The sequence below is a fragment of the Electrona antarctica genome (assembly GCF_951216825.1).
Source record: "Electrona antarctica genome assembly, chromosome: 5".
NCBI classification, from domain to species: domain Eukaryota; kingdom Metazoa; phylum Chordata; class Actinopteri; order Myctophiformes; family Myctophidae; genus Electrona; species Electrona antarctica.
The window spans coordinates 42,291,064-42,303,126 of record NC_136810.1 but is presented as its reverse complement, the minus strand read 5'-3'; the positions used below and the strand labels follow the sequence as shown (position 1 = coordinate 42,303,126).

The 12,063-nt window shown below is 42.5% G+C and overlaps 1 protein-coding gene across 3 annotated transcripts; it reads left to right on the top strand.

The window, feature by feature from the left end:
• Nucleotides 1-386: 386 nt before the first annotated feature.
• rerglb (RERG/RAS-like b) lies at nucleotides 387-11,749 on the top strand. Of its 3 annotated transcripts, none has more exons than XM_079501374.1 (5): nucleotides 387-479; nucleotides 4,695-4,751; nucleotides 5,542-5,615; nucleotides 7,224-7,372; nucleotides 10,728-11,749. In XM_079501374.1, the coding sequence occupies exons 1-5, from the start codon at nucleotides 428-430 to the stop codon at nucleotides 11,017-11,019; spliced, it is 624 nt and encodes a 207-aa protein (XP_079357500.1). In that variant the 5' UTR covers nucleotides 387-427; the 3' UTR covers nucleotides 11,020-11,749. The 3 variants fall into 3 exon arrangements, with proteins under 3 accessions (XP_079357500.1, XP_079357502.1, XP_079357501.1); XM_079501376.1 differs by having other exon boundaries at nucleotides 5,542-5,623; XM_079501375.1 differs by lacking the exon at nucleotides 387-479 and adding an exon at nucleotides 2,599-2,682.
• Nucleotides 11,750-12,063: the final 314 nt, after the last annotated feature.

Here is a 12,063-nt window from a genome sequence, read left to right as displayed (position 1 = left end):
GTGAGAGATAAAGATAGAGAGAGAGAAAGAGCGCACAAGGAGGGGGCACAAAAACAGGGACCTGGAAAAAACTCCAGACGGAGTGATCGAAAGGGAGTGGGAAAAAAGACCTCACGTCTCTCAGGAGTGAAATGACCCTTTGAAGAAGAAAAGAAGGAGAAAAGGAGGAGAGGGTGTATGTCAGACAGTCCTGTCGTGGTCCAGACAGTGCTAGAAGTTTTCCCACTGACACCATAAGTCACAACAGAGCCACGTACCTGTGGACCAGAGCAGCAGCCGAGGCGAGGGGGGGCCTGTGGACCTGGCAGAGAGCAGCAGCCGAGGCGAGGGGGGGCCTGTGGACCTGGCAGAGAGCAGCAGCCGAGGCGAGGGGGGCCTGTGGAACCAGGCAGAGAGCAGCAGCTGAGGCCATGAACGACGTCCAGCCATGAACGACATCAAGCTGGCCATGTTGGGCAGTGAGGGAGCTGGGAAATCAGGTGGGTGACACTACTGTACACCAGTGGTTTTCAACCAGTGGTCCTTGAGGGATTCCAGGTGGTCCCACTCCCCAGCTAAAAGATGGAGAGTTGGTAACCAACCCTTCTAGATCTTTTACTCTCGAGCTCTCAAGAGTTAAATTATTGTTAAACATCTGCATTACTTAATTTACAAGAAGTATACAACATTTAGAGAATGGAATTGTGGACAAAATACTATCCAACGATTCTTGAGTTTTGGGTCAGCAAGTCTAAATGTCATCAAATGGTGGCCCGTGGCTCACATGCTGAAAAAATAATGTGGGCCTTGATATGAAAAGGTTTGAAAACACACCACTCGCGTGCTGGATGGGTTTGTTGCTGATGTTTCCATTTAGGTTTTCAACCCTTTTCACAGCAAGATCCATTATTTATTCGGCATTTGAGCCACGTATACGGACCACCATTTGATGACATTTAGCCTCTCAGACACACAAAAGATTTCGTCCACAATTCCATGCTGCATTGATGTTGGTACCATTAGGAGAGAATGATAACAGGCAAACATTAATCAATGTAATAATTCTTCTACATTCTCTAATTGTGTCACCTTCTTGTAAATTAAGTAATTCAGATGTTTAACAATAATTTAACTCTTGAGAGCGTAAAATGAAACCAAATGGACCTGTATGGGTCCATTTGGTTTCATTTACGCTCTCAAGAGTTAAAGATCAATAAGGGTCCACTTGGTTACCAACTCTCCATCATTTAGCATGGGGACCACTTGGAACCCCCTCAAGGACCACTGCTGGTCCCCGGACCACCGGGTGAAAACCACTGATTCATAATTTGAGGTGTTCCTTTTATACTCCACCACAGTAGGTCAGTGACCGTGTCGATTACATTTCGCTGCAGTTCGATAAGACCGATATCTCCAGTGAAATGTGTTATCAGGTATCTTTTCACTATTAAAGGAATCAGTGCATCACAAAAATTGTAACGCAGACCTCTGAGACTATATATTCAGAACTTGAACATTAAACAAATTCGACACAGGTATTCCACACCACCACGTGTAGTGCAGTGCCCGGTGTCGGAACTGCCACAAAAGCCTGGGCTCTGGACAAGGACCTTGCCCATGGTCCATATATGGAGCTGGCCTGTTCTGACATCACAGCACTCTATCAACTATTAATTATAGGGTCATATGAAGGTCATCTTTGACAAATTTCATTTCATTTTCATTTTAAATTATTTCTTACACTAATTATTATCACTAATAATTATCACTAATTATTTCTTACACTCGTACACTAAATCTACAATGATGCACCAGTGAAACACATTCTCACCCTGGCTTTATTTACATTTACATAGTGATTTGTTGGTTCTATAGACATACTGATACTGGGGGACAGTCAGATTGATTTGATGAGCCTTTCAACTTGAGTTATGAGTCTGTAAAATCATACAATGTTATCCCTGGTCATATACAGTAGTAAGTTAGTAAAGTTAGTATGTTAGCCCTGGAAAACCATAACCTGACTCCGCCAGATGGGGCAGTAGAGAGTACAGGTTCAGGGAGGGGGAACCTGTGTACTCTCTACTGCCCCATCTGGCGGAGTTAGGTAAACCATCCCGGTCAGTCTTCTCTGCAGACGGGTCTCGCCACAAACGCTGGGTGGGCGTTTTGCCGAAACCGAAAAGTGGAAGAGCCAATCAGTATCTGCGCTCAGGGCCCTGTGATTGACAGACACTGATTCCACGTTTTTTTCGTCCACGTCTCAGTATAACAAATTGTTTGCTATTAAATATAATGTTTGATTACATTACAATTGCCTGTGGCCACACTGTGAACAGCTCTATATATTTATTTTAAAGCCATGCTTTTAGTCCTGGATTTAAAAACTCAAACTCAAATTGAGTTCAAGAGCACACCCATGTGTATATGCAGTCACGGTTTTGATGGTCAAATAAATTATTTAGGCCTCAATAAAAATGCAGGTCAGAACGAGGCAGGGGGGCTACAGTATTAAGAGCCCAGTGAGTGTGTCCTGTTGAATGCCAGTATTGACTCTCTGTGGCAGTGGTGCTTGTGGTTGTCTGGATCTGTTCTATATGTTGCTGTCATAAAACAACACGATGTACGTCCCTCTCTGACCTTCCCCCGCAACTGACTGCCAAGCAGGGCTGTTACTTATGGAGATGCAGTACGGAGGACATGGTGTGTGTGTGTGTGTGTGTGTGTGTGTGCGTGTGTGTGTGCGTGTGCGTGTGCGCGCGCGTGTGTGTGTGTGCGCGCGCACGTGCGACTGCTTGCGTGCGAGTGTTTATAGACCTATATACAGAATGAGGGTCAGTTTTTCTGGCTTGTGATTCTACTATCTACATGCAACTACACACGTCTCTCATGTGTGTCTATTGTCTAATAATTGAATCTTAATTCTGTCTTATTGCTGTACTCTACGTAGGAGGTGTGTGTTTAATATACATGAGCAAGGTATAATAGAAACATACAGAAAGAAAGAAAGAAAGAAAGAAAGAGAAAGTGTGTCCATTTTCTATATGTTTCTGTATGTTTGTATAATGTCTGTGCAAGCTGCAGTGCGTTTCTCTCTGAATGTGCCAGTCTATGTAAACATAAACCTAGAACATCAATCTAGGACTGCATACCAGAGCACACCATAGCATACCATATGCCAGACATGTCCAAAGCATTTCCGGGGGTCCCCAGCCAAATAATAAACATGAGAACCCGTGCATTAGGGCAGTGGTTTTCAACCCATCAAGATCTATTATTTACTCAGGATTTGAACCACGGACCAACCATTTGATGACATTTAGCCTCTCAGACCCAACACTTAAAATATTTTGTTGTCTTTGGATACAATTTTGTCCACAATTCCATGCTGTATTGATGTTGGTACCATAGGAGAGTTAACAGGCAAATGTTGACCAAAATAACAATTATTCTTCTACATTCTCCAAATGTATAGAATTCTTTAAAATTAAGTATTGCGGATGTTTAAGATTCCTAAGGGTCCATTTGTTTTCCTTTTGAGTTCCAGATCTAACCGGTCTATTTGGTTTGGTTACCAACTCTCATCATTTAGCTGGGGACCACCTGGAACCCCCCCAAGGAACACTGGTTGAGGCCAACCTACGAGGGACGGCTGTCACGATATGTGACAGATCAAGGCAGGCAGATCAAGTCCAACTAGAAAAAGTGCCCCTCGGGGCACAGGTCTCCACCAGGGCAGATCAGGTTGTGGCCTCCTGGTGGCGCTATAATAGGCCAATGTGAAAAGGGTGCCATTTCTTCATACGCCTTTGATGGCATTTGGATGATTTGAGGCATTTTGTTCCAAAAATGTGTTTTGCAAAAATCAACCTGTTGGTGGCGCTATAACAGACCAATGTGAAAAGGGTGGGATATATTCCTCAGCCTAGTAAGAAAATGTGTGAAAGTTTTCACGTAAATTGCATGCTGCGTTCATGATTTGAGGCTTTTGTTCAAAACGGGGCAATCTTGCAAACTTTGAAAGCCAATTATAGCCAATTAGGATGGAATATGAAATATCGGACAGATCCAACTTGAGCACATGACCATAGAGATACTGTGTAACGATTTGTGAGATGTTTGGACAGAATCTGGAGGAGTAATATAAAAAAATGTGTTTTACAAAAGTCGGCCTCCTGGTGGCGCTATAAAAGGCAGATGCGTAAAATGCAGGTCAAAGGTTTGTCCTTGGCCTCCAGGGAGTGTGCATGCAACGTTTCATGCAGATCGGTGCAGTTATAGGTTAAAATGGTGAAAAGCTGCCTCATGGTGGCGCTATAACAGGCCGTTCTGGAAAATGTGGGGCAGAGGTTCATCGTTGGCATCCAGGGAGTGTGTGTGCAAAGTTTGGCATCGACCGGGTTAACGGTGCCGGAGATTAGCTGGTAACGGACGGACGGAAGGAAGGAAGGACGGACGGACGGACACACACACACACACACACACGGACGGAGTGCAAAACATACTCTCTCCCCATGCCTTCGGCCTGGTGGAGACAATGATGACTTTATTATCAAACTGGCCAGGGCATACATGGGCATGACACACAACAACTATAAACTGGCAAGCAAGCTAGGGAACACGGAACAAAGACCCCCTCCCCTCCAGTTGTCCTGGAGGGGGGGGGGGGTCCTGGTGGTTTCACTGGAGTCTAATGTGTCTCTGTCCCCCCATAGCTGTCCTGGTGAGGTTCCTGACCAAGAGATTCATCGGTGAATACGCCTCCAATGCTAGTGAGTGTTCTCTCTCAGCATTGTAGCTTGATGTCGCAAGGGGTTCGAGTCTTTGTGTCATATGATTGATCTATTGATCAACTTTAGTTACTAGTTACTTTGTAGATTTAAGTTATTATTACAAAACATAAATTAACCATTGCTCTGGAGAGGGAAGTCTGGAGCTCTCTGGTGGAGCTGTTGCCCCCGCGACCCGACTACGGATAAGCGGTTGGAAGATGGATGGATGGATAAATTAACCACTTCAGCCCTATATACATTTCGGGCAATTTGAAAATAGACAAGCTCACAATGCGTCACTATGCGACGCATTGGGAGCTTGTATATATTTTCAAAATATTTGTATACATACATACATGAAATGGAATATTCTGCATACTTTTGTACTTTTACTCTAAAGTACATTTTGAATTCCGGACTTTTACTTGTAGTTTTATATTACAGTAAAACATTTGAGTACTTTTTCCACCACTGCATGATCTTCATGGTATATGTATTATTTTATTTCCCTGTGGTCTTACTCCTTATCTCAGACTCCCTGTACCATAAGAGAATGTTTTACTCCTTATCTCAGACTCCCTGTACCATAAGAGAATGTTTTACTCCTTATCTCAGACTCCCTGTACAAATTGAGTTCAAGAGCACACCCATGTGTATGCGTCACGGTTTTGATGGTCAAATAAATTCTTTAGGCCTCAATGAAAATGCAGGTCAGAACGAGGCAGGGGGGCTACAGTATTAAGAGCCCAGTGAGTGTGTCCTGTTAAATGTTTTTAACTCCTTATTGCAGACTCCCTGTACCATAAGAGAATGTCCATCGATGGAAGACAGCTAAACCTGGACATGTTTGACCCCTGCTCACAGGTAACAAGGTAGCAACAGCCCACTCAAACATGGCTATACTGTAGTTCCCACTATAGGCCCCTTTTCCACCGGTTGGGAACCGGTTCAGTTCTTTTTGGTTTTTAGTCCATGAGCCAGACCTCCAAAATTGGAACGATAATTATGAATAATTGAGTGGGCAAAACCATACCATAACCAACCATATTAAATTGTTTATAGGATCAATATATGATAACCCTTCTAGTAGCTTTTTCATATTTTCTGCACATTTCCTATGCCTCATTTGCATATTTAAATGAATATTTTTAAAACAATAAATCAAGTACTGTAATCAACTGGGGACGTTTCATGGTGATAACTATGAATTACATTTTTACCTATACACCTATCACGTATAGGCCTACTGTAGGTGGAAATGACAAAATGTGAGATAAATATGAAAAAGCTACTCCTGTGGAAGGGTTATCATATATTAATTTACTTATATTGACCCTATAAACAATTTAATATAGGTATGGTTTTGCACACTTCCAATTTTGGAGCTCTGGCTCATGGATTAACAATACAACCAAAAAAAACGGAACCGGTTCCCAACCGGTGGAAAAGGGGCCATGAGAAAAGCTTGTGGCTGATGATCCACCTCGATTATTCACAATTTCTTGAACTGGTTAAAAAGGTACAGTATTTTTTATTTTTTTAATTTACCCATTTTGTACTGACATAAATCTTAACCAACATAAATTCAGAGTGTAGATTATGTTACATGAAAAGCAGGCTATGATTAGTGTCATGTATCTCTTGATTCATGTCTCCATAAATTACTGTAGGCCTACAAACATTGCTACTGTACACACAGCTCTGACCTAGAATGAACTCAATTCTGCTCAAATGTTTACCTTCGCCAAGCACGTGTACCTTCCTTTCCGTGAGGGTCCAGTGAGATTTACGAGTGTCCCGAGGAAATGGCCCTTTGAAGAAAAGGAGCCACAAAGCCTCCGACATGCATCTCCACCGACATGGCTGGCCAGAGATGCCGAGAGGACCTTTACGGCTAACATTGCTGCTTTTATTGGAATTGCCCCCCAGCCATTGTCCTCTGCTAAGTTCACTGTAAAGCTGAGTCCTCTAAAGAAGGAATGCTATACATTTACTAGTCTATTCCCCTTCCTTTATGACCTGGCCCTCAATGTAAGGAGAAAAACAACAGACGTACTGTAGGAATCTTTTTTTATGGCGTTGAGGCATCTGTGTTCAGCTAGGGGTTCAGACACGTGCTTTGGCTGCATGTCCTTACGGTTAACTCTCTCGAGTCCGAAACCCCCCACCCCCCACAAGTTCATTACAGGTTGTGTATGACGACATGTTTTCTCTGTGCACGTGTCATTCAGGATAAGAAGAACTACTGCACAAAATAGTTATGTAATGAGGTGGGCAGCGTGGTCATTTTTAAACTTGATTAGAGAGCTTGTTGTTTCATTAACCATGGTGAAGTAATGTTGCTTGGCAGGACCCATAGTGTTACCTATGTGTTCATCTGTATTCATGTGCTTTCATGCTCGAACATTACGTTGTCTTACGTTTCAGGATCTGATCAATTAATACGGTTTCTGACGGTGATTTTATTGGCAGAGCTCGGAGGCCAGGTGTATCCTGGAGGAGCCGGTGGACTGGGCAGACGGTTTCGTGGTGGTCTACAACATCAGCGACAGAGCGTCCTTCATCGATGCCAAGAACATCGTGCGGCAGATCAGGGAGGCACGTGCACACGACTGCAAAGGGTAAGACGCAGTACAATGATGTTTTAATTAGCCCATGTTTCGACAATGGGCATGCAGGCCGGGCTCCAGTTCTTAGCTACACTGTACTGTACCTGTTGGACAAAAAGGTCTCTACAATAAATTAAATTATACATTTTCCAGAATAAATGTTTATAAACGAAATAATAAAAAATGTTGGCCTGGGCCATGGCTCATTGGTCCAGGCACCTTGGCTGGTAATCCAGTCTGGCAGTGTGCCGCGGGTTCGACTCCCGATCCCGACGGCCATCACTGCATGTCTTCCCCCCATCTCTCTCCGTATTTCCTGTCAGCCTACTGTCTGTCCCTCCATAAAAAATATAAAATAAAGGCGAAAGCCACAAAAAAACATAAAAAAAATGCAATGGACAGATACTGTATAATGTATATCATGTAGCATGAGTAGCTCCGAGTAGCTCTGTTTACAGATGATAAACTTAGGACAGGCACACAACATTTTAAGACAGGGGTGAAACAACTGCTTAAATCAGGCTTAAACTAGAAAAAGTGCCCTTCTGGGCACAGGTCTCCACCAGGAGGATAGGACTGTGTGAGATGTTTGGCAAAATGTTTAGGATTAATATAAACATGTTTGAGGCATTTTGTTCCAAAAATGTGTTTTGCAAAAATCAACCTGTTGGTGGCGCTATAACAGGCCAATGTGAAAAGGGTGGGATATATTCCTCAGCCTAGTAAGAAAATGTGTGAAAGATTTCACGTAAATTGCATGCTGCGTTCATGATTTGAGGCTTTTGTTCAAAACGGGGCAATCTTGCAAACTGTGAAAGCTAATTATAGCCAATTAGGATGGAATATGAAATATCGGACAGATCCGACTTGAGCACATGACCATAGAGATAGTGTGTAACGATTTGTGAGATTTTTGGACAGAATCTGGAGGAGTAATATCAAAAAATGTGTTTTACAAAAGTCGGCCTCCTGGTGGCGCTATAAAAGGCAGATGCGGAAAATGCAGGTCAACGGTTTGTCCTTGGCCTCTAGGGAGTGTGCATGCAACGTTTCACGCAGATCGGTGCAGTTTTAGGTAAAACATGTGAAAAGCTGCCTCATGGTGGCGCTATAACAGGCCGTTCTGGAAAATGTGGGGCAGAGGTTCATCGTTGGCATCCAGGGAGTGTGTGTGCAAAGTGTGGCATCGACCGGGTTAACGGTGCCGGAGATTAGCTGGTAACGGACGGACGGAAGGACACACACACAGACACACGGACGGACACACACACGGACGGAGTGCAAAACATACTCTCTCCCCATGCCTTCGGCCTGGTGGAGACAATAAAAAAGGCAGTCCAGTCAACCCCTGTCCACATGCGCAGAACTGCTTCCATAAGATTGCATTGGGAAAACATGGTAATGGGCGAGTTCATAAACTCTGACCAAAATTCTCTAAGGCGAAACTATTGTGTTCCGAGTCGTCCGTTTCCACCCGGACATATTTGTGGTGCGCACATACATCAGCCAATGAGAAAACCAGCTGGACTAGAGGACTAGCTTGCACCATACTCTATATGGCTTGCACCAGAGTAATCTAGTAAGAGAGTGGCGACACGCTTTGATCTCGCCACAGGCTATAGTTGCGGGCTATATTTCCAAACATTGGAACTATCCCATTGAGATAGAATGAGCACTTCCGCATGCCATTGTTACAATGGGAGTTAACGCTAGTGTTACCACTCTCTTACTACTGTATATTACTCTGCACGCTTGCACATTGATGATAGACTCAGCTTGCTATTACATAGCAGCTGGTAAAAACTAGTTAAAGCTCTATAATTATTTTGCTAGTAACCATTGCTAGAGTGTTTGTTCAGTAACAGGAGTCTTTCCAGCTCTTTAGTAAACAGAAAATAGCAGGCTTCTCATCTTTAGTCATCTTCATAACTTCCAGGCAAACAATCTCTACCACTTTATTCTACAAACACTCTATGTTGCCAAATACACTAGCATGGGCTGCAGTGTGAGGTATGCTGGAAATTTTGACGAGACCTGACCTGATGATAGATGGAGGGATTCATCACCTCAGAGCCAGAAACATGATGGAGATGCAGTCTAAAAAAGACCACAACGTGGCCATATCCAACATACCACATTATTCCAAAAAGATCAATCATGTAACAGGAAGAGATTTACTGTTGGTATGTAAGCCTAATCCGTTTTTTGCTCATGAATGTCTGCACAGATTGGAAAAATAAAATAGGTTTAAGTCCAGGGGTATAGTTAAAAGTATTAGTTAGGCCATTAAAAATAATCTTTGTGACCTGTTGGCAAAGACGATAAAGTCCACTTGTACATTCTGTACAAGGAACTTGTTTTTGGGATGAGAGACTATCATGAATTAATGTCAGGTGGCAAAAGCAACAGCTTTTATTCCATGTCTGGTCCCATTACTCAATTTAACCAAAGCTACCAGGGGTATATAATATAATAATACACATGGTCTCTCTGCACACATACATGATGTCTCTTATTTTACTAGTAGGCTATGCACTTTAGATGCATAACTTATCATGCAGATTAGTTACATACTGTAGCATATGCACATTTGTGTCCTCTCCCCCTCTCCTTATTCACTTTATGCTCTTATTCTCTATCCTCTCACTGCAATGATGGGTCTGCACAATCAAGAATTTCACCCATATTACCTGTATTGTGATGTGACAAGTAAGGGTTGATTGACTGATGCACTAGCAGTTAACTTGTTGATGTTAACATTTGTAGTTCAATTCCAACCCAAAAGTCCCAATTAATGGCTTCTTCATTAATTACCAAGGTACAGACTAGTCTTGGGTCTGAAATCTGATTCGTGACCTGAACCATTTTTTTTTTAATACATTTCAGTTCAGGTCTCGTATCACAGGCTATGTCCTGACCCAGCCCTGGCTTCAAATAACTGTCCTCATAACTGACTTCAAATAAACGTTACTCGCTGTTCCCAGCCGCAGTACTCAAGTACAATTGTACTTGAGCTTTATTTTTGTGCTTTACTTGTAGTGTTTCCAATTTCCAATACTTTTACTTCTACTCCACTACATCTGGGGTGCAAATATTATACTTTTATACTTTTTTTAATATACATTTACATAAGTAAAAGACTTGAGTACATTTTCCACCACTGTGACCAGTGTATATTTGTACGTCTCTAAATAATGTTCTGATGAATTGAAAATGGTGGACCCTGTTGTAAACAAGTGCAATGCTTAATCATGGATAGTCCACAAAGTACCAGTTTCTGAATTGAGTTGTGCTTTCGTTTTTAAATGTACCCATTCTGCATCAATCAATCAATCAATCAATCAATCAATCACTCTCTCCCATGCAGGGAGATGGAGGTGCCCGTGTGTCTGGTGGGCAACAAGCAGGACCTGTGCCATGCGCGGCAGGTTTGCGAGGAGGAGGCTCGCTGTGTGGCTCAGGAGAGCCACTGCCACTTCCAGGAGGTGTCAGCGGCAGAGAGCTACCAGGACATTGCCAACCTCTTCACGCAGCTCATCCGTCATGTGATGGAGCACCTGAAATACCGCGCTGACAGCCGGCGCCGCCGCTACAGTGGCTCCAAGTCCATGGCCAAGCTCATCAACAACGTCTTCGGGAAAAGGAGGAAGTCTGTGTGATGGTTTGAGTTAATATATAGTGTTATTTTAGCGGCTTCTCTTGAGGCGCTGGCTGGACTGAGTGTTTGTCTCTTGGGTCTCTGAAATCAAAATAAGAGGGAAATGCATGGGCATTTGAACAAGAAGTAATGTGTCTGAAAACCGCTGCGGTACATTAAAAATATGTTGCTGTCGGGAGGAGACCACTTAACTCCATTTTTTAGGTTTTTGATATTTCTTTTATTTTTTATTTTTGCATAAATCAGTAGGCTACTATATTGAACACCCTTTACGTCTGTGTGTTGTTTCGAAAATATTGAACCAATGAAAAGTAGTAGCCTAAAAAGCACTTCGGACAGAACCTCTTAACTCCAAACTGTCTGCTAAAGCAGTTGCTTTGTTTTCAAAATATATGGTTTTCTTCATTTCCTGAAAATGTTTGGAGATGGTTTCTTCCCGACAGCAGAGATATGGTATTTCCTATCAGTAACTAAGCACGATACCAGTGGTTCTCAGAAACCAGACCAAAATTGTAAAATGAAACCAAATGTACGGTTCCATTTGGTTTCATTTTATGCTCTCAGGAGTTAAATTTTTGTTAAACATCAGCATTACTTAATTTATAAGAAGTCACACAATTGTCAAATTATTGTTATCTTTATCAACATTTGCCTGTTATCTCTCCTATATGGCACCACACATCAATACAGCATGAAATTGTGGACAAAATCTTATAAAAACAATAACAAAATATCCGTTAGTTTTGGGTCTGAGAGGCTAAATGTCATCGTGCGTGTCCGTGGATCAAATTATGAATAAATAATGGACCTTGAGACGAACAAGGTTGAAAACCACTGCTCTAAAAACCACATAGGCCTCCTGCCAGTCTGTCACACAATAATGAAACACATAGTAGGCCTACTTCACTTCAGGAATTTCACTCACTACCATGTCATGCAGAAAAGCAAGATACGGTATTATTATACTGTATGTAGATTTTTGAAACATATTTGTTTATATAGGCTAAGGCTACTAAAACCATTCTTAACAAAAAAAGGGGGTCCG

Coding starts and splice junctions, on each gene's coding strand:
- rerglb (XM_079501374.1), top strand. CDS start 428: ATGAACGACATCAAGCTGGCCATGTTGGGCAGTGAGGGAGCTGGGAAA. Junction 480..4,694: donor TGAGGGAGCTGGGAAATCAG/GTGGGTGACACT, acceptor GTCCCCCCATAG/CTGTCCTGGTGAGGTTCCTG. Junction 7,373..10,727: donor CGTGCACACGACTGCAAAGG/GTAAGACGCAGT, acceptor TCTCCCATGCAG/GGAGATGGAGGTGCCCGTGT.